Source organism: Pelodiscus sinensis, chromosome 31 (genome assembly GCF_052426305.1).
Source record: "Pelodiscus sinensis isolate ZL-2025 chromosome 31, ASM5242630v1, whole genome shotgun sequence".
NCBI lineage: Eukaryota > Metazoa > Chordata > Testudines > Trionychidae > Pelodiscus > Pelodiscus sinensis.
In genome coordinates this window covers 15,150,818-15,172,891 of record NC_143082.1, presented here as the reverse complement: position 1 = coordinate 15,172,891, position 22,074 = coordinate 15,150,818, and the positions used below count along the sequence as shown (strand labels likewise).

The following is a 22,074-nucleotide window of genomic DNA, read 5'->3' as shown; positions in this document are numbered from 1 at the left end:
ATGCCAGCAACGGGTGAAGTGGAAAACTCCCGGCAGCAGCTCTCCCGGCCAAAGCCTCAAACAGGTTGGTTCGGTTTCCAGCCGTGGTGCAAGAGGGCCGGGAGACAGACCCCACCTCTCGCCCAGCCGCAAAGAGCCGAGTGGGGTCCCTTCTCCAGGCTTTCCCTTGCACACCCTGGGAGGCGCATGCGGAAAAGACCTGGGGAGGTGGGGGCTGCAGGATTTCTAGGCATGGAGCAGATGCCTGGGGCCGGCAGTGAGTTCTATGTCTAGGGCTATCGGCCCTGTGCAGAGAGGCAGGAAAAGGCCTAATATTAAACTTTCACATTAGCAGCCCGCAGAATTTGCACCAGCATCGTGCACTGCGTCAGTTTCACCTGCTGTGCACGTTCCTTGGCTGGTCCCAGTACATTAGAGAGAGAGAGAGAGTGTGTGTGTGTGTGTGTGTGTGTGTGTGTGTGTGTGTGTGTGTGTGTATTCCCTCCTCCTCCTCCTCTGTGTGTGTGTGTGTGTGTGTGTGTGTGTATTCCCTCCTCCTCCTCTGTGTGTGTGTGTGTGTGTGTGTGTGTGTGTGTGTGTATTCCCTCCTCCTCCTCCTCTGTGTGTGTGTGTGTGTGTGTGTGTGTATTCCCTCCTCCTCCTCCTCCTCTGTGTGTGTGTGTGTATTCCCTCCTCCTCCTCCTCTGTGTGTGTGTGTGTGTGTGTATTCCCTCCTCCTCCTCCTCTGTGTGTGTGTGTGTGTGTGTGTATTCCCTCCTCCTCCTCCTCTGTGTGTGTGTGTGTGTGTGTGTGTATTCCCTCCTCCTCCTCCTCTGTGTGTGTGTGTGTGTGTGTGTGTGTGTGTGTGTATTCCCTCCTCCTCCTCCGTGTGTGTGTGTGTGTGTGTGTGTGTGTGTATTCCCTCCTCCTCCTCCGTGTGTGTGTGTGTGTGTGTGTGTGTATTCCCCCCTCCTCCCTAGAAGTTCCCCTGGTGGGTTCTTAGCTCTGATCAAACACAGAGTCCAGGCCTCAGCTCGCTGCAGGAAGACCTGGTGGAATCGGTTCACTAAAAGCAGAACCCACAGACGTTACAGGGAATGCCCTGAGTACAGTCTTTGGCTTTCTTGCCTCGATTCAGTCACGCCCTGGCGATGGGGCAAGCGGTGTGGTTTTTTGCAAAGGGGATAGATGACGGTCTTGTGTTTGGGTGATTACAGCCACCCGTAATTGGGGGCTCATTAAAATATAAATTAAGCGTTGAATGAAGCAATTAGATTTTATTGCTTTGCTTCCCCTCCCCGCCCCCTTTTTGCAGTGAAAGAGTCTGCTGTGCAGAAGAAGCAGAGTTTGATGAACTCCGCCCCAGGAGGGTGGAGGGAAGGGAAAAAAAAAAACCCCGCCCGTGGCTCAGCTCCAAACCCATCTTGTAAAATGTCAGTGAGAACAGCTGGTTGGAAATGCAGGCTTCCCTTCCTGGAAATCATTGCTATTTCCATCGAAACATTGACAAATTTCAGACCCACCTCTGAAGGTTTTTATTTTTTCGTCAAAAGTCAGAATTTTCTGCCCAAAACTGCCACTGTCCATGACAAACGTCGGTAACTCGAAATCCTAGAATCCTTCAACTGGAAGGGACCTTGAGATCCCTGGGCTGAACCACATAAGTCACCACATCGGGCACATCCACCCGCACTTCCACCAACGTGATCTGTGCCAACGATGCCCCTCTGGCATGTATATTGGCCAGACCGGACCGTGCCCACCACAAGGGGTAAATGGACACAAGTCAGACAGCAGGAACAGTAACGCACACAAACCTGTAGGGGAACATTTGAACCTGCCTGGGCACTCAATCGTGGGTTTAAAAGCAGCCGTTCTCCGACCAATTAATGTCATTAACCAATTACAGAGCGAGTCTGCAGAACTGGAATTCGTCCACGGATGTGACACCGTTACCCTGGGCTTGAACAAAGACAGTAAGTGGTTGGCACATTACAAGGCCAATTTCTCCGGCCTTTAAGATCTGCATTGTCACATCCAAAGCTCTGTATGGGACACATCCGGCCCACTTAATTAGCCTCGTTAACACGGGTCCTATAATTGACAGGTTCTTCTTCTGCCACTATATAGATCTCTTGGTTTCTGTTATTTCCACTCCAACTCATCTGAGGAAGTGGGTTTTGCCCACGAAAGCTCATGATTCGATGTATTTTGGTTAGTCTCAGAGGGTATGTCTACACTACCCTCCTAGTTCGAACTAGGAGGGTAATGTATGCATACCGCACTTGCTAATGAAGCCCGGGATTTGAATTTCCCGGGCTTCATTAGCATAAGCAGGGAGCCGCCATTTTTAAATCCCCGCTGCTTCGAACCCCGTGCAGCGCGGCTACACGGGGCTCGAACTAGGTAGTTTGGACTAGGGTGCCTATTCCGAACTACCGGTACACCTCGTTTCACGAGGAGTAACGGTAGTTCGGAATAGGAACCTAGTCCGAACTACCTAGTTCGAGCCCCGTGTAGCCGCGCTGCACGAGGCTCGAAGCAGCGGGGATTTAAAAATGGCGGCTCCCCGCTTATGCTAATGAAGCCCGGGAAATTCAAATCCCGGGCTTCATTAGCAAGTGCGGTATGCATATATTACCCTCCTAGTTCGAACTAGGAGGGTAGTGTAGACATACCCTAAGGTGCCTCAGGACCCCTTGTTAATACCTGGACCAAAGTGTTGGAGAACCAGTTCCCTGCCCGACCCACTACTGAGTCAGTGTTGGAGATGGGGCACTGGGTGGGGTGGAGCCAGCAAATCCTCGTCGGTGGCCTGGATGGTGGGTTTTGCTCGGATGCTCAGGAGTATATTGATGCCCACGTTTGGGATTGGGAAGGGGCAGGTTGGCAGAGGTGTTAGGAAAGTCAAACCTGCCCTTGTAGCGTGGGGCGTGGATTGACATAGCTCACCTCATCAATTCCTGCCATGGTTGAATCATAGAATCGTAGAATACTAGGACTGGAAGGGACCTCAGGTGGTCATCGAATCCAGTCCCCTGCCCTCATGGCAGGACCCAGCACCGTCTTGACCATCCCTGACAGGTGTCTGTCCAACCTGCTCTTAAATTTCTCTAGGGATGGAGATTCCACAACCTCCCCAGGCGATTTATTCCAGTGTTTAACCACCTGGACAGGCAGGAAGTTTTTCCTAATGTCCAACCTAAACCTCCCTTGCTGCAATTTAAGCCCATTGCTTCATGTCCTATCCTCAGAGGCCAAGGAGAACAAATTTTCTCCCTCCTCCTTGTGACACCCTTTTAGATCCTTGAAAGCTGCTGTCATGTCACCTCTCGGTCTTTTCTTTTCTAAACTAAACAAACCCAATTCTTTCAGCCTTCCTAGAGACTGTCTAGATCAGAGTCTCCCAAATGGTGTTCCGTGGAACCCCGGGGTTCCGCAAAGTGAAAATAAGGGTTCCGTGAGAAAATTCCATTCCAATAACATTTTATGATTTAGAAAATAATAATTCATATGATGTGATTTTTGTTTTTAAATATGTGCAATTCAACTAAATGGTGATCTCATGACCTTGTTTAGCATTTGTTTATTATTATCCTTACTTATTTGTGGTCTACTTTTTCAGCTGCATAGATGAGACGGTTATTAGGGGTTCTGCAAAATTCTTTCGAGTTTAAAAGGGTTCTGTGGCCAAATAAAATTGGGAAACACGGGTCTAGACCCTTCGTCATTTCAAACCTATGGAGGTTCTCCAGCTAGCATGAATCATGGCCCATCGTAAATAGAACTGAGACATGAAACTGGACATTAACGTGTTAGCTAAGAAAACCCACCACCTCTCCCCTCGTCCTTCCCCCACATTAAGAAACTGATTTTGGAAGGTGCAAGTCAACTTGTTTTCCAAGTTGATTTAAGGGGCGAGTCGGGGTGTGTTGTGTTGTGGTGGTTTTCCAGATCATGACAGTCAGGGTATTTATTCTGAATTTACCAGGAGACTTAAAGTGGGCGAGCTAGATACAGGAAAAGGTCTCTCCTTCAGGCAAAATATGTCAATGAACGTATAATGCTATTTCCCTAGGCAGGTGGGGAAGCACTGGGCTGGGTTCCCTAGGGCGGTGGTGGACTCTCCATCCCTAGAGGTGTTTAAGTCCCGGCTTGACAAAGCCCTGGCTGGGTTGATTGAGTTGGGTTGGTCCTGCCTTGGGCAGGGGGCTGGACTTGATGACTCCTGAGTTCTCTGCTGCCCTGGGATTCTATGATTCTATGAGCCCCCCTTAAATAACCTTGCAACCCCCCTGCAACTCCCTTTTAGGTCCGGACCCCCCAGTGTGAGAAATGCTGGTCTCCCCCATGGAATCCCTATAGTACAGAGGAAAAGCCCAGACAACAGATTTTCGGGAGGGGGGAGGGAGCAGATTTCACAGTCCAGGATGTGTTTCTCAGGGCTGTGAATTTGGTAGGGCCCAGATCATGAGGACCAGTTCTGGGTTCTTTTGAAATCAGCGAGTCCTACTCACCCTTTTAAAACAATGCCCCTAACTCCCTGGCAATGAATACAGCCCTAATAATATTGGGGGATGATCCACCTTTAGGGCATGATGCTGCTTGTAGAGCAAAAGGTGGTCTGGTCTAGTGGTTAGGGCTGTGAGAGGCACTCAGCCAACATGGGTTCTAGTTTACCACCGATCTGCTGGGCGAGCTTAGGCCAGGCTGTGTCTTTGGCCTTCTTTACGCTAATGCTGTAAATCAGCAAAAGATACACTAGTTAGGTTGCATAACTGATGTTGACTTAAAGTGGTTTACATGGCATTATGTCTGCACAAGATGCTCTCCTGTTGACAGAACTTCCATCTCTCATTGAGGTGGATTAAATTGATGGGAGAGGGCTCTCCCATCGGCTAATCATGTCTTCCAAAGGCCTGCTAAATCAACACCGCTGCCTTGATCACACGAGTGCTGATTTCCTGGATAACGAAGACCAGCCCAAAACCGTTCCGCTGCTCGGTGTCTGTGCGGGGTCCTGATCCTGGTTAGGACTTTTTACTGCCATGGTAAAATACATGATCATGAAGAGAATATCGATCTTCTCCAATTGCACCGACTAGATCTGCCGACAATTATTTAGTGGTGCACTCTTCCATTGAAAAATGCAGTTTTGTGGACATGGAACTATTTTGTGAAAGGGTGTTGATTCTGAGAACGCTTCATCCAGAAAAGTTGAAATGTTTCCTTTTGGTAGCGACATTTGGGCTAATTTCATTTTGACTATTTATGGGAAAAGACTCCTTTTCATATTACATTGTATTTACATGACATTAATAGTCGTATGTGTACATAATGTACATTTTATAGTTGATATGTTAATACAACGTACCCGGTGAAATGCCACTATTATCAAGAAGTTCGAATTTTTTATGTGGGGCAAATTTTGAAATTTCAGCTCTTCATTTTGGACCGGAACAGTGTGTTGCCCCGAAACATCAGACCAGGATGGTCTGGTCAGGAATGGAAATTCCTGTTCCTGACCAGAAATTGGCCTTGGTTTTCAGCAAATTAAACATCATGGCTTGTGGGCTGTTAGCAGTATAATGTCTGTGTTGGATCGGTAACCCCGTACCACTTTCTTTTCCCTTGCAGGATGTCTGGAGAATGCTGGAGAGCATTGGCGAGTACCTGGCACGTTGATCTGGTTCGGCTCGTGGTGATGCGAGATGGCGGGTTGCATTCTAAAACTCCTCAGGTTCGTTTCTGGACTAACACCTGCCTTCGTTTTCCTCTGTGGCCGTGGGGGGTGGCAACGTGACCTCTGGAGGTGGACGTGGAGGTGGGATTTGTCGTGGAGGAGGCAGCGGTGGGGGGACAGGCTTCAGTTCAGGAAGAGGCAGAGATGTCTTGGGCGGAGCCTGCGTCTCTGGAGGAGGATGCCATGCAGGTGGGGGAGATGTCTGCTCTGTCAGAGGAGGCTACGGATTTGGAGGTGGGTCCAGAGCCACGATGGAAAAATCCACCATCTCCACAAGAGTGAACTCTACCATCAGGAGGGTCTTGAAGACAGTGCTTTCTTTCATCCAATGGCTGGAGGTCAGCCCATCCACCCAACCCTGACATCCTAAAGGTAAATGAACAAGGTCCCTTTTAACTCCATAACCTTCTCCGTATTTCCTCAAAGTGGCCAATTGTCATGATGACAAAGGCCCCCAAACCAGTTGTCATATTAGTGACACCTGTTCTCCCTCTTGGGTCAAGCCAGGTATCTACTTAAAAGCATGGAATAAAGGAGGGTGAGTAATGGCCAAGGTTTTCAAAAGTGGCTATTAAATGGAGTACCTCCGATTTTGAATGGCCAACCGTAAAGGGGTTGGTTTTCAGACGATGGCGACCACCCACCATGTGAAAATCAGACCCCATTCAGGAAACTTCTGGGAAGCACCCAAAATTGCAAAATCTCATCGCTTTTGGAAGCTTGGGCCAATCAGACAAAATGTCAAGGCTGAGTAGAACACCATGAACCAGAAGGATTAGATGAGAGAAACAGATCTGAGCCCAAAAGAGAGATTCCTCCAGCAACCTGTGGGGGGGAAAAGAATTCCGATCCAGGAAGGGTTAGAAAATGAAACGATTGTGCATGCATCAAGAAAATGAGTTTATCCCATACAATAAATGAAATGGATTGACTGTGTTAGCATTTGGGGCTGGATGGATATAAATCGGTGCACCTTCACTGACACGAGTGATCCACATTAACTAATGAAGTAGCCCAATGTCTGTGACTCTAACGCTGAAATGCTGGCTGTTCCCTCTGGGTGGCGCCGTTGCCTCCCGCCGTGGCGCTCGGCTGACTTCTGCGCTGCTCAGCCGGGCCGCCGCGGGGGGAGCAAGTGGCGCAAGCGGTCGTTTGGGCCACACGCTCCCCATGCAGGAGGAGGAGGAGAAGAGAAAGAGAGTGAGAGGGGGAGAGGCAGTAGGAGGAGGGGAGAGAGAGAGAGAGGCGGAGCGAGAGACCAGAGGCTCAGGAGAGAAGACCAAGATAGAAAGGGAATAGGATGTGTAGGAGAGACCTGAAAATCCCGTTTTATGATGGGCTAATTGGCTAGTTAACTAAAGATTGGGCCCCATCTTGAGTAAAGGCCTGTCTGAACATATGGCTAACTCGGTACTGTTGTGATCGATACAGCGGTGTTGATTTAGTGGGTCTGGTGAAGGCAAGCTAAGTCAACAGCAGAGTGCTCTCCCGTCAGCTTCTGGCAGCACCTCTTGTTCCAGCACCGTTGTCTTCAATTCTGTAGCTTACGTCACTGGAACTTACGTGACTTGGTTGACTTTAAGCTTTAGTGGAGACCAGCCGCAAGACAGGACTTCCCGGCAGTTGCGAAGTTCTTTCCCATCTGACACTTTTTCTCCAGTGAGCTGATACATGTCGCCAAAAGTTCTTCAAAAGAAAATGTCCCGGATTTACAGCTAATTCTAGGTGTGCTTTTTTGTAACAGTGATGAAGCAACTTTTGCTTGCTTTTTCCCCCTCCCAATTCCTTTTCTTGCTGTGTGATGCATTGTACCTCTTAAACGTTGCAGGAAAGAACACAATGGGTTAGTTTGGTTTTTGCCCTGCCCTACCCTACTGCCCTGCCCCCAATCCTCTGCCTGCGCCCCTCCCATGCCCCAAATCCTTCATCTCCAGCCCCACCCCAAATCCCCCACATTTTCACATTATTTTAAAAAAATATCCATCGGCTTAGAAGGCAGGTGTGTGGGGAGGCGGGACTTGAACCGGTTCTTGGCACAACCAACAATTACACAACCCCACCACTGCTGCTAAATAGCAACCTTTCCTTTTGCTGCTGAGTTGTCACATTGTTCCTTTTAACTTCTTTTAAAAATCACAGTAGAAGGAAATTTTCAAGGCCCCAAGTTATTTCGTATCACAGGATCCAAATGTTTCCTTTCAAACTAGTTTTCCTCCCCTTCCCGCTAAAACAACGTGGCCCAAATGGGGGAAACAATTCAGTGTTGCCGAATCTTCATTTTTTTGGCTGGTGAGGATAATGGTTCCTTATTTTCCAGGAGAGTTGTGAGGCTTAAACCCACGAATGCTTGTGAGATGCAGGGTTATTTTGGCCACGAGAGCTATGTAATCGCTTAGGTGGACGCCAAAGAACTAGGGGTGACCCAATGAAATGAATAGGCAGCAGGTTTAAAACAAATCAAAGGAAGTTTTTCTTCATGCAGTGCTCGGTTAACCTGTGGAACTCCTTGCCAGAGGAGGTTGTGAAGGCTAGGACTTTAACAGGATTCAAAAAAGAACTAGAAACATTCATGGAGGTTAGGTCCATCAATGGCTATTAGGCAGGATGGGCAGGAATCGTGTTCCTAGTCTCTGTTAGAGGCTGGGAACGGGCGACAGGGGAGGGATCACGCAATGATTTCCTGTTCTGTTCACGCCCTCTGGGGCACCTGGCACTGGCCGCTGTGGGCAGACAGGACGCTGGGCTGGATGGCCCTTTGGTCTGACCCCGTCTGGCCGTGCTTATGTAGGTGGCTACATAGTCCAGTCATAAGTTGCATGGCAAATGTGGGAATAAGTGAAATGAGAGCGTGTGACTTACACAGCAAGAGGCGATGTGATTCCCCCCACAATTAAGCCAAACAAACCAGGGTGGTGATCTAACCCACCCGCCAGTCGATCGGGATCTCCCGGGAGATCTCGGTGCCTCTGGCAGGGGATCCCGACTGGTTTGGCTGGGAGGCTCTCAAGTGCCCACACGTCATCCGCCCTTCCCCCCACTGCTGGGCATCTCCTGCCCTTTGCCTTGGAGCTGCCCCTCCCCCCCGCCAGAGGGAGAGGAGGGGGAGCTGATGTCAGGGTGCCCCCTCCCACCCAGCATCCTATCTCCGCAGAATGGATGGGGGGAAGCACAGGACTTGGGAGGGAGTTTGCTGCCTGCTTTGGGGAGTGGTGCAGGGCCAGGGCAGGGGTGAGACTGCCTCAGCCCCACTGCCCCCCCCACCCAAGGGCCACCTGAGGTCAGCAGGGCCCAGTCGGAGCCCACATCCCAAACCCTGCCCCAGTCATGAACCCCCCTTCTGCACTTGCCCCTTCCCCAGCCCCAAGCACCCCTGCCTCCCAGCACCCTGCCAGAGCCTGCCCCTAGAACCCCCTCCGGCCCCCCAACGGCCTGCCCCAAGCTCAGCTCAGAGCCCCTCTCGCACTCCAGATCCCTTAACCCAAGACCAGAGCCTGCCCCCCGACCCGCTGCCCCAGCCTGGTGAAAGGGAAGGCGGATGGGGGAGGGAGGGAGGATGGAGGGAGCAGGGGTGGGGGCCTCGGAGGGGGGGGGGTACGAAGGAGGCGGGGCCAGGGCATTCGGTTTTGAGGTAGATCTCGGATTGCACGTCGATTCCAAAAGTGATCTCGTGCGCAAAAAGGTTGGAGACTCCTGGTCTAATCCGTGCAGATTTGCCTTTGTTCCCCTAGAGCATGGGTTCCCAAACTGGGGGGGCATGAAAAAATTCCAGGGGGGGGTGCGAAGCGACCCCGCTTCCCCCCCCCCGCCCCATCAAGTTTTGCTGCCCCTGTTCAGTTCCTTTTTTCCTTTTTTTTTTCCGCTTAACAAGTTTTGCTGCTATTTGGGGGGGGGGGGGGAGGTTTTTTCAAAAATCAACAAGGGGGGCGTGATGCCAGAAAGTTTGGGAACCGCTGTCCTCGAGGCCGGCTGATGCAGAAGGAAGCTGCTTTCCTTCCCTCTCTGCCTGGACTTTTCTCCAGAGTCAGCACAGCTGATACAAGGCTGTTTGGTTTGCAAGGCTGGGGCTCAGACTGTCAAGTTTCAACTGGATGCAGGTGATTGATGATAAAAATCGCGCATTAATTGCCTGGCTCTGGCTGGAGATGCTGCTGTGACTCAGCCGGGTGCGTTATCTGGGCGCATACAAGGGACTTAAAGGAGGGCAGCTGCATTCAGCTGAGTTAACAATTCCCCCTGACTGTCGCAATGCAGCGGGACTGGAGATTTCCCTGATTGTGGATTTGGCAATTGGCAGAGCAGCCAGTGGCTCTCTGGGCCCAGGGGCCGGAATCCAAAGGGGGCTTTGAGAAATCTGCCCCATCACTTGTGTCCTGCATTCAGGCTGGCAGGCGGGAATCCCCACGGAAAACGTCACTGATAGAAATGGGCCACGGGAATCTACAGGCACACGCGAGAGAGCATCCAGCCAGAGAGCTGAACTTCCGCACGGATTCCCAGATCTCTCTCGCTCTCGGCTGACGGTGCTCAACAGGTGTGTTGTGTACCTAGCCAGCGCTGCAGGCATGCCTAGCGCGGCGTACGCAAGGACACGGGTGACTTGTAGCACCTGGGAAGCGCACCACCCCCACCCCGACTTTAATTACTAAATGGGGTGCCCCACATGCTCCCCCCCTGTTCCTCTGGGTGGCTCTCCCTGCACCTGCTGCCTCCCCCAAGCACCAGTCATCTGTACGTAAGTCTGTGTCTCTCCCTATCTGCCTACCTACCCACCTACTATCTATCTATCCCCACACTCCTCTGTATCTATCTATCCACCCATCCCCACACTCCTCTCTATCTATCCACCCATCCCCACACTCCTCTCTATCTATCCATCCGTCCAATCTACCCATCTCCATACACTCTCTGGCTGTGTCTACACTGGCATGAATTTCCGGAAATGCTTGAAACAGAAATAGTTTTCGTTATAAGTATTTCCGGAAAAAGAGCATCTACATTGGCAGGCTGCTTTTCCGGAAAAGCCCTTTTTCCGGAAAAGCATCTGTGGCCAATGTAGACGCGCTTTTCCGGAAAAGAGCCCAGATCGTCATTTTCGCGATCGGGGTCTTTTTCCGGAAAAGACTACTGGGCTGTCTACACTGGCCCTTTTCCAGAACAGTGTTCCGGAATAAGGACTTATGGCCAAGCGGGAGCAGCGTAGTTTTTCCGGAATAGCGGCTGATTTTGTACAGTAGAGCATCGTTGCTTTTCTGGAAATTCAAGGGCCAGTGTAGACAGCTCGCAGCTTATTCCGGAAAAGCGGCTGATTTTCCGGAATAAGTGGCCCAGTGTAGACACAGCCCGTCTCTCTATCTGGTGTGTCTAGACTACAGTGTTTTTTTTTTTTTTTTTCAAACAACGTTTCCTTTTTCGAAAAAGCGTCCCCTGCGTCTAGACTGCTGCTGCGTTCTTTTGAAAGTAAATCGAAAGCCCGTGGCCGTTTTTACGAGGAGGAATGCCTTTTTCTGAAAGTGCTCTTTCGAAAAAAGGCGCTCTGTAATGCAAGCTGTGTTTTCTCGAAAGAGTGCATCCAGACTGCCTGGGTGTTCTCTTTCGACAAAGCGGCTTGCTTTTTCGGAAGTACTGGCTGTAGTCTAGACGCTCTTTTTCGAAAGAGGCTTGCAGTCTAGACATAGCATATCTGTCTGTTTGTCTCTCTATCTACCTACCCCCATACGCACTGTCTGTCTGCCTACTTATCCCCATACACTCTGTCTGTCTGTCTATCCATCTCTATACACTCTGTCTATCTGCCTACTTATCCCCATACACTCTCTGTCTGTCTGTCTATCCATCTCCATACATTCTGCCTGTCTATCTGCCTACGTATCCCCATACACTCTCTGTCTGTCTGTCTATCCATCTCTATACACTGTCTACGTATCCCCATACACTCTCTGTCTGTCTGTCTATCCATCTCTATACACTGTCTGTCTATCTGTCTACGTATCCCCATACACTCTCTGTCTGTCTGTTTACGTATCCCCATACACTCTCTGTCTGTCTGTTTACGTATCCCCATACACTCTCTGTCTGTCTGTCTATCCATCTCCATACACTCTGTCTGTCTATCTGCCTACGTATCCCCATACACTCTCTGTCTGTCTATCCATCTCTATACACTCTGTCTGTCTATGTGTCTACGTATCCCCATACACTCTCTGTCTGTCTGTTTACGTATTCCCATACACTCTCTGTCTGTCTGTTTACGTTCCCCATAAACTCTGTCTGTCTGTCTATCCATCTCCATACACTCTCTGTCTGTCTGTCTACGTATCCCCATACACTCTCTGTCTGTCTGTCTATGTATCCCCATACACTCTCTGTCTGTCTGTCTATCCATCCCCATACACTCTGTCTGTCTATCTGCCTACGTATCCCCATACACTCTCTGTCTGTCTGTCTGTCTACGTATCCCCATACACTCTCTGTCTGTCTGTCTGTCTGTCTCTGCCATTTCTTACTCATTTAGCTCTCTGGTTTTCTGCCTGTCTGGCTCCAGGATGTCCCCACCCAGACCCCTCGCCCGGGAGAGCATCACCCAGCCAGGCACCACTCGGGGCTGGCCCCGGGCAGGAGATGAGGCTGTGGGGTACAGACTTGCCGAGTGAGTGCAAGGAGGAAAAAGTCCCAGGGCCTCCAGCCCTAACCGGGACAGCGGGAGAAATTCTCCACCCTACAGCCCAGGCCCGGGGAGCACCAGGTGGCCAACCTGGGCCGGCTGCAGCCGCGCTGTGCGGCCGTTATTGTAGTGGTTTGCGCTCCCTGTCGGTCCCTGCATGGCACCAGCCCATCGGCACTTCACAGAGGCTCGGCTGCCCCTCTGCAGCCGCCAGGGCCGCCGGGAAGGGGCGCTTCCATTTCCGAGGGGGGCTTTTAGGGGGCAGCGTGGGGGCGAGCAGCCCAAATTCATCCCCTCTGCTGCAGCGTTTCCCTCCGTGTGACGGTGCCGCGCCTTCTCCACCTGCGGGAGATTGGGCAAGACTCCGGCACCCCGGGCGATTTTCCATGGAGAAAGCCGATTGCGGGTGTCATCACTCGGGAGAGTGGTGCAATGAATTTGGCAGCCCCTGGGCCGCTTGCCTGCCCTGGGACTTTCGGAGGCGCGCGCCCGATAAAGATGCAGATAAAGGGTCCCCGTGTGAAGGCAGCTGCTCCGAGCCACCCTAAAAAAAACACAACACGGTGCAACGCAGCTTAGTCATAGAGCGTTCCCGCGAGGGGGAGGCCACACTCTTCAGTCGGGGTGTTCCCCCCCTGCCTCGGCACAGCAGGGGGTGTGGCTGGGGAGGGCCAGCGTTTGGCAAATCGAAGATCAAAATCTGTCAACCACACCACGCCGAAGAACACAAGACAGTAATCGCCTGGGTCACGCCCCAGCAAGCCCAGCCCAGCTCCCGAAGCAGCTAAAAGGGAGCATCTCCAGGACGGGCTTCAGAGGGACTCATTTCCCTTCACTCTGCACTCCTCTCTTTGCCCTTCTTCGCTAGGCGATTCCTCTCCTCTTCATCTTCCCCTCTCTTTAGAAAGGAGCAGCCATGTATGTGCAGAGGGACACGAAGTCCTCTGGAGGCAGCAAAAAGAGCTTTAGCTCCCACTCTGCCGTCGGGACAAGTGGCGGACTGGGAAACCGAGGCAGGAGTTGCTACAGCGTCTACTCTTCCTCCGGGGGCCATGGAGGTGGTGTCCGCGGTGGAGGTTTTGGGAGCAGGAGCATGTATAACGTAGGCGGCAATAGAGCCATTTCCATGGCGAGCTGTAACACTGGAGGATACATGTGCAGAGGTGGTGGCTTTGGGGGTGGGGCTGGTGGGTTGTGTGGCGTAGGCGGAGGTGGAGGCGGAGGAGCCGGTGGCTTTGGAGGGGGTGTGTGTGGCTATGGAGTAGGCGGTGGCTTCGGAGGAGGAGTCCCATGCGGCTTTGGTGGACCTGGCGGTGGACCTGGCTTCCCTGGAGGGCCTTGCATACCTGGCGGGGGGTTCCCTGGAGGGCCTTGCATGCCTGGCGGGGGGTTCCCTGGAGGGCCTTGCATGCCTGGCGGGGGGTTCCCTGGAGGGCCTGGTGGGGGGTTCCCTGGAGGGCCTTGTGGGGGGTTCCCTGGAGGCATCCAGAACGTTCAAATTGACTCCAGCCTCCTGAAGCCAATCAATGTGGAGATCGATCCTCAACTCCAGCAAGTGAAAACAGAGGAGAAGGAGCAGATCAAAACCCTCAACAACAAGTTTGCAGGCTTCATCGACAAGGTGAGACATCATGGCAGGAGGGGGGGCTGGGAACGACCTTGCACCAGGCAGGAAGGGTGGGTTTTAGGCATCCGTCGCTGTTTGGGTAGGAAGGGAGAATTGAAAAGAGGGTTCTCCTTTGGCAGTGATCAGAAATAGGCTTGAATTTTTCAACGAGAGAGAGAGAGAGCAGGGAATCAAAAGCTACATCAGATGCTTTTTGGTTGCCATTCTGAGGTTTGTTTGAATAATCCTGAGTTATGTTGCAAAGAACTGGTTACTGTGTGTGTGTGTGTGTGTGTGTGTGTGTGTGTGTATATCTGGGGATGGGGCAGATCAGAAGTGTTTTTCAAAAATAGCTTCTCAAATCTTCAAGACGTTGCAACATTTTCGGGAGCTCCAAGTCTCTGCAAAACAGGGTACCCACCAGGCCATGAAAATGCCGGTGCAATTTTTTTTGGGGGGGGAGTAGAAATTCCAAAATATCATCACCTGTTCGAAGGGTGGGATGTGAACCTTTTGAGGACTGAGAGAGCGCGCTCCCATTGGCATGGCCCGCCAGCAGAATCCATGGGTCGTGCCGCTGGTTCAGATTCTGGATTCTAGGGAACGCTTCATCCCTCTGCTTTCTGGGTTTCAGGTCCGGTTTTTGGAACAGCAAAACAAAGTTCTGCAAACCAAGTACGACCTCTTACAACAGCAAGGCGGAACAATCAAATGTGACCTGACGCCTTACTTTGAGAAATATATAATGAACCTGAAGGGAGAGGTGGAGAAAATTAATAATCGGAAGCTGCAATACCAGTCCGAGTTGGAGGACTTGCAATCATATGTTGCCGACTTCAAGAAAAAGTAAGTGCATGAGGAGAGTAGGAAATGAAACATTGGATTACAACAATCCATAGTGCGGCTGTAGCAAACTTGATCCATCAATGTCCTCAGCCTTGCCAGTGCAGAATGGCAGCTCTAACCATCCCCAGGCATGAATTCTTTGATTCCAGTTATGGCTGAAAATCCCAACATCACCTGCTTTCAAAAGCACCCATGACAGAGAGGCCCCCATCCCGGGAAGTCAGTGGTGACGGGACCATTGATTCCTATCTGTGGCTTGAAAATCTGTCTCCTAGAACAAAGGATAAAGAGCAAGAACAGAAAAAAACATTTTTAGTTACTAGTTAAGGGGAAAACCCCCACGTTATCCATTTAGAGGTATATAATTAACCTTTCTGATCCGGGTGTCAATCGGTTGGGTGCAAAAAGGTGTAGAAGGGCACTTAGAGAGTTGGGAAGGATGGAGGAGTAAGGACTTGGGGCCCATCTGGATGGTAGCGACTCGGAGGTAGTGGCAGGAAAAGCTGGAGGGTCCTGCATGAACACTGTGTTGTATAAAGGGGAGGAAATAGAGGTGATAGCAGAGAGTTCCATGGGAGCTCGGATTTGGTCCTGCTTGAAGGGCAGGGAACTAGACTTGATGACCGGTTCCTTCCAGTTCTCCAAGTCTCTGATCCTACAGTTTCGATACCTCGGTGATTTGGCTTGACTTGAAACGCCCGGTTGAGCTGAGCCTTGCTTTGCCGGTGACGTACGCAGCCAAGCGCAAATAAACCCAGCATGTCTCTTTCCTGGAAACAGGTACGAAGACGAAATCAACAAGCGCACGGAAGCCGAGAACGAATTTGTGCTGCTCAAGAAGGTAAGCGGCGACGCTCGCGACACAACCACCACACGATTCTCTCTCCACCGGAAAGGTAGCCCTGGGAAATCAGACTGCGATGGCTTTGGGTCTCCAAGCCCGCACCAGAGCGCCTGAGCTCTTCCAGTCTCTCTCTTCCAACCCAAGAGCTGCATGCACTTGGCTCACTGAATTTGGAAGACACCTAGAAAAATATAGAATCATAGAACCATAGAGTTGGAAGAGACCTCAGAAGACCATCAAGTCCAGCCCCCTGCTCTAGGCAGGACCAATCCCAACTATATATCCCAAATATATGTCTGTCCATGCAGGCATTTCTCCAGCACCCGACACAGTGCTTCCTGTGAGCCGTTCCCGGGGTAAGTTGACGGGAGAGTGCTCGGTGCTCGATTTATCGCGTCTGCATTAGACATGGTGAATTGACCCCGCTGGATCGATCGCTGCCCGCCAATCCAGCCCCTTGGGGAACGTCCACGAAATCTTCCGAAAGGATATTTGGGAAGGGGAGAGGAAGGGAAGCAAGGCCATCCTAACCTTCAGAGAGGCGCAAAGGAATGACTTTAGGCCAGGTCACCTGGGTCTCCTAGTAATGAGGCGACCAAGAACCAATCCCAAATGTCCACATCTTTCTGAAGCCCCAAGGGGAGACTAATCAATCCATGGTATCTCTGATCATTCCCTCAGGATGTGGATTCTGCATACTTGTCTAAAGTTGAGTTGGAAACCAGGGTGAATTGTTTGACTGATGAAATCAACTTCTTGACGCACGTGTATGATATAGTAAGGCATCTTCCGTTTCTCTTGGGCGGCTGGTACTTGGGTGAGCAAGGTCCCTCCTAAGGAGGCTTGATGTTGATTAGACATCAGGGTTGGATTTCCTTTGGGGGATGCTGTTAGAAACTGACGAACCCCCCATCCCCATGCAAACGTCTGTGCCAGAGTCCAACTCCGTACAGCAAGAGATGGGCTCATGTCTAACCTGAGAACCAAATACCAGGCCCTGCCAATCTCCTTTAGGATGGCAGCTGGCTACGTACCTACAGCATAAATAGGGATCTAGAGCTCTTGCACGACGTAACCACGTGTGATTGTTGTAGCTGGGGAGAAGTGGGTGATGCACAGGGCTGGGGACCCGTTCTGGGTTTGCTTTGCCACTCAACAGCCTTTTCAGAGTCATTGGGTTAAACCCTGGCCCTAGTGACTCAATGGGACGTTTGCCACCGAGTTTAATTCGGTCAAGTTTTCACCTCCTACAAGAGTAAGAATAACATGTAGGTGCAAACTGGTTTCTTTTGGAGACCAGGTTGGGGTTGCTTTAACACCACAAGACAAGGTTTTGCTTTAAGGCTTTGGCTCTGCTGCCGGGCTGTTAGAAACAAGCCAAAGACCATTTGGCAACACCTCCGTTTCTGTAAGAACTCCCCAGGCAGCGTGGTTTCCTCCACCTGCCCAGCAGCTGCTCCTTGCCTCTCTGGAGGGAGGGAGATGTGACTCTCCAGGTCCTTTCCGTGCATCGCTCCTGGCTGTTTGTCCTACGGCCGATTACAGCTGTGCTGCACTGAAACAGTCAAACCGACCTCTCGAGAAACGCCAAAACCTGTCGCACCTTAGAGATTAAAAAACAAACCAACCCAGAGGCGTGAGCGTTCGGAGGCACGGCCCACTTCTTCAGATGAGTGGAACAAGAGCCCAGAGAGGCAGAGCAGAGCCCCTGAACTATAAAGCAGAAAAAGAGTGGAGGGGGGAAAAAAGCAGGTGGGGTGTTGCCTGGAGGCTAGGCAGCTTGGCAGACGTGGGAAGCAACCCGGATGAGAGCTCCAGGAGAGAGAGGCTCAGCAAGGGCGTGTCTTGCAGGAGATTAATTCGCTGCAAACTGTGAGTCGGGACCTCTCCGTGGTGGTCAACATGGACAACAACAGGAGTCTTGACATGGAGGGGCTCATCGAGGAGGTCCGTTGTCAGTACGAGGAGATCGCGAGGAAGAGCAGAGCCGAGGCGGAGGCGTGGTACCAGAGCAAGGTAAGTCCCCGTGCTGCTGAAGACGCGGCGGGTGGGAAATCGGACTCCCCGGTGACGCAGCCCTGCGGCTCCCTCGCGAAGAGCTACACCTCGGAAGCGAGTAGTGACCCCGACCGGCTCCCAGGCAGCTCCCCGCGCTTGGGGATGCTGGCGGGGGAAATGCTGAATAGGACCAAAGACGTGGAATAGAGTCCCTAGGAGTCCCTGCATTTCCCTAGGAGCTCGGCCTTCAGATAGGCACCTGATGGAGACACCGTAGGGCAGGGGAGGGGTGGGGAACCCTTTTTGGCTGGAAGGGGACCCACAGAAAATTCAGTCGGGGGCTGCACACAAGTGAGAAGCAAACCCCCAAACCCTCGGTGACAATTGCGGAGGAGAAAGACTGTCGCCATGTTGTCCTCGCACACCGGAGCCTGAGAGCCCAGGGTAGTAGATTTGGCTGCTCCGGCCCCGGCTAGGAAGGGAGCCCTGAGCTGCGGGGGCCGGATCTAGGCAAGCTGGGGGTCGCAGGTTCCCCCATCGCGTTGTCGGCCTTGGCGCCGTGTGGCTGACGGGGGGTTTCGTTTCTGGCCCTCAGTACGAAGAGCTGCAGAGCGCAGCCGGGAAATACGGCGACAGCCTGCGTAACAGCAAGGCGGAGATCCAGGAGCTCACGAGGAACATCCATAAGATGCGGGCAGAAATTGAGAGTGTGAAGAAGCAGGTAAGAGCCCGGGAATTGTCTCGGGCCTCACCGGCCCCTGGGTCCCAAGAGCTGCCGGCGTGGAGTCACGCCGTTTGGGGTGGCGGGGCCCAATGCAAGCGAGCCCCGGTGCAGCAGGGAAGGGGCTGCCCAGGAAACCTATGGCTTTCCGCTCGCCATGCGCCGGCGTCCCCCAGCTCCAGTGACAGCTGGTGGCCACGGCTCATAAAAAAGCGTCCTGTTTTATCGGGAGAGGGGGGAATCCACGTTTTTGGTGGAGATCTTTTGGCCGCCCCGCCCCTCTCCAAACTTTGGACGCGGGGCAGAACTTTTTCATGGAGGGGGGGGACACGTTGACAGCTTCAGCCGTGGCCCAGCCCTGGTGCCAGCCCTCTCTCCCCTCCCCCGTTGCCTTGACGGAGTCAATGACAAAGGAGGTGGACTCGAGACGTGGTGGTTCCTCTTCCCAGATTGCCCAACTGCAGACAGCCATCGCCGATGCTGAGCAGAAGGGCGAGGCGGCTCTCGAGGATGCCAAGAAGAAACTGGCAGAGCTGGAGGCCGCCCTGCATAACGACAAGAAGGATCTGGCGAACATAATGAAAGAGTACCAGCAGGTTCTGGGCATCAAAATGTCCCTAGATGTAGAGATCGCCATGTACAGGAAACTGCTGGAAGGAGAGGAGTGCAGGTATGTGCCTGGCCTGGTGGAATTTGTCTTTCAAATTCCTGGAGTTCATAGGAACATCGGAGAGGCCAGCTGGGGTCAGACCAACGGTCCCTCTAGCCCAGTGTCCTGGCTGCCGACAGCGGCCAACGCCAGGTGCCCCAGAGGGAGGGAACAGAACAGGAAATGGAGTGATCCCTCCCCTGTCACCTAATCCCAGCCCCTGACAAACAGTTCAGGGACACCACCCCCTCCTGGCTAATCATCGATGGACCTCATCTCCATGAATGTATCTAGTTCTTTTGTGAACCCTGTCGAAGTCCTAGCTTTCTCAACATCCTCTAGCAAGGAGTTCCACAGGTTGGCTGAGTGCTGCGTGAAGGAAAACTTCCTTTTGTTTGCTTTAAACCTGCAGCCTATTCATTTCATTGGGTGCCCTCTAGTTCTTGTGTGATGGGAACAAGTAAATAACTTTTCCTTATTCACTTTCTCCAGGCCTGTCATGATTTTATAGACTCCATCCTCTTCCCCCCCCCCCTCGTCTCCTCTTTTCTAAGCTGAAAAGTCCCCGTCTTTTTAATCTCTTCCTATGGGACCCGCTCCAAACCCCTCAGCATTTTTGTGGCCCTTTTCGGAACCTTTTCCAATGCCAGGATTTCTTTTTTCGAGATTGGCTGGCAGGAGCCAATGGAAGTTGGCAATAAAGAAATACGGGTTGGACCTCCCTGGTCCAGCACCTTTGGGGGAGTTTGCCGGAGCCGGGGAGGTCACATTGGTCCTTTTGTCACCAGTCCCGCAGCCCCTGCTCTCCCTGTGCCACTGGGCTCCCAGACTCTAGCCACGCTGGCCTCCCTGCCGCTGGCCACACCGCCCCCCTGTGGCCCATGGCCACACCGCCCCCCCACCACCACTATGCTGGACCACGGGTATTGCCAGACCAGAGAGAGAGGTTCAAGCTGTACTGAGCAAAGCCCTTTGCACTAAGGACAGACAGTTCTCAAGTGAGCAGGGCTCTGTGGACGCATGGCCCGTTCCCTGGATGAGTGACCCATCTCCCGTTTCCTCCACAGGCTCGCCGGAGGTGGCCAGTCCAACGTGAGCGTCTGTAAGTAGCTAGCACTCTTCACGTCCGCCTGGGGGGGCGTGTGTGTTTTTAGGGGCCGGCGGGCTGGCCGGAGGCCGACGGGGTGACCCTGTACTTCTCTTGCAGCTGTGGTAGGCAAGACCTGCGTTGCTGGAGGCGGCGGCGGCGGCATGTACGGAGGTGGCATCTGTGGCGGCGGCGGCGGCGGCGGGTTCGGAGGTGGCATCTGTGGCGGCGGCGGCGGCTATGGGGTCAGCTCAGGCCTCTGTGGCGTGAGCGGTGGATACGGCGGCGGAGCCGTCTGCGGCGGAGGATACGGTGGCGGCGGCGGTGTCATCTGTGGCGGAGGATACGGCGGCGGCAGCGGCGGCGGTGCCGTCTGTGGTGGCGGCGGCGGTGGCGGCGGCTATGGAGGTGGAAGCTGTGTGGGCTTCTCTTCTGGAAGCGGAAAAGGCACGATCATACGGAAAAGCACCACCACGTCCTTTTCCACCAAGTCGGGTGGGTACTAAGCACGGACGCCAGTCCCCGGGAAGAACGAGGCCTCTTTTTATCTTCCGAAGGCAGCAGCACAACCCACCTTAACCCAACTCTGGTATCCAGAAATGAATGAACTGTGTCCCTTACAGCCCACGCCCTCAACGTACCACTCGACCCCCTCCAGCGCCTTCTCGGGCGCTGGCGACGCACCATCCCGGTAGCAACATCGGCTGGGTTTAAACCCATCCGTGTCCATGAAAACATGCCCATCGATCATGTGCTATAAGACCCTGTACGGAAACGTATCGCTAGAGGAAATCGGTAACCAACGAGTGATTTAGAGGCGGGCGAGCGCTGCCCCACCGGGTGTGTTGTGTATTGGGGGCTGTTGTGGCTGTGACGCAATGTGTATAAAACTCACCTTTCCTTCGCTTTTCTTAGCGCTTCTGAAATGCCTGTGTTTTCTTGGGTGCTATTGTAATAACTGTGCCTTGGAGCCCCTGTTTGCTTGCTTTACAAGTAGGTGTGAGTTGCATTCAATGGGGCGGGGTGGAAGATAATCTACCCGACTCTTGAGTTGCAAAATGTTTTGTGTGTGTGTCGAGACGTGCTGGGATTCCCCTTAATGAATGATTAGGTGGGTTTGTGATTTTGGATCTCCAAAAACCGACTCCAGCCAACGTTCACTGGGGACCAATTCCACTTGTCCTCCTCTTGTTGTTATCCGATGCGGTGGTGCCTTGATTGTAAAGTTAATGGAGCAAACAGTTTGCTGCAAAGTATTCTGTAATGTAGAATATACTGTACTGTCACCGGTTACCTATCTTTCCTGCTCAGGGGACGCCCCAATGTCTTGGGACGTGCCCAATTTCAATAAACTGCAGACAAGTCAGCTGATGTCTCCGTGTCGTTATAAGGATGCTTTCGTTGGGACTGGTCCTGTGTGGGGCAGGGGGCTGGACGCGATGACCTTCTAGGTCTCCGTTGGCCTTGGGGTTCTAGGATTGGCCCTGCATGGGGTAGGGGGCTGGACTCAATGACCTTCTAGGTCTCTGTTGGCCTTGGGGTTCTAGGATTGGCCCTGCATGGGGTAGGGGGCTGGATTCAATGACCTTCTAGGTCTCTGTCGGCCTTGTGGTTCTAGGATTGGCCCTGCATGGGGTAGGGGGCTGGATTCAATGACCTTCTAGGTCTCTGTTGGCCTTGGGGTTCTAGGATTGGCCCTGCATGGGGTAGGGGGCTGGACTCAATGACCTTCTAGGTCTCTGTTGGCCTTGTGGTTCTAGGATTGGCCCTGCATGGGGTAGGGGGCTGGACTCAATGACCTTCTAGGTCTCTGTTGGCCTTGGGGTTCTAGGATTGGCCCTGCTGTGAGGGCAGGAGACGGGACTTGATGACCTCTCGAGGTCCCTTCCCGTTCTAGGGTTCTAGGCTTATGGTACAAGATTGAAGAGGTCTCTGGTGAA

The 22,074-nt window shown here is 52.6% G+C and overlaps 1 protein-coding gene across 1 annotated transcript; it reads left to right on the top strand.

Annotated features, from left to right (window-relative positions):
- The first annotated feature begins 13,183 nt into the window (after positions 1-13,183).
- LOC102461793 (keratin, type II cytoskeletal cochleal) lies at positions 13,184-21,500 on the top strand. Its single transcript, XM_075901665.2, has 9 exons — positions 13,184-14,004; positions 14,624-14,835; positions 15,616-15,676; positions 16,361-16,456; positions 17,531-17,695; positions 18,273-18,398; positions 18,848-19,068; positions 20,115-20,149; positions 20,255-21,500. Exons 1-9 carry the CDS (start codon positions 13,300-13,302, stop codon positions 20,638-20,640), a joined length of 2,007 nt encoding a protein of 668 aa, XP_075757780.2. The 5' UTR covers positions 13,184-13,299; the 3' UTR covers positions 20,641-21,500.
- The last annotated feature ends 574 nt before the right edge of the window (positions 21,501-22,074 follow it).

Coding starts and splice junctions, on each gene's coding strand:
- LOC102461793 (XM_075901665.2), top strand. CDS start 13,300: ATGTATGTGCAGAGGGACACGAAGTCCTCTGGAGGCAGCAAAAAGAGC. Junction 15,677..16,360: donor AATTTGTGCTGCTCAAGAAG/GTAAGCGGCGAC, acceptor TCATTCCCTCAG/GATGTGGATTCTGCATACTT. Junction 17,696..18,272: donor AGGCGTGGTACCAGAGCAAG/GTAAGTCCCCGT, acceptor TCTGGCCCTCAG/TACGAAGAGCTGCAGAGCGC.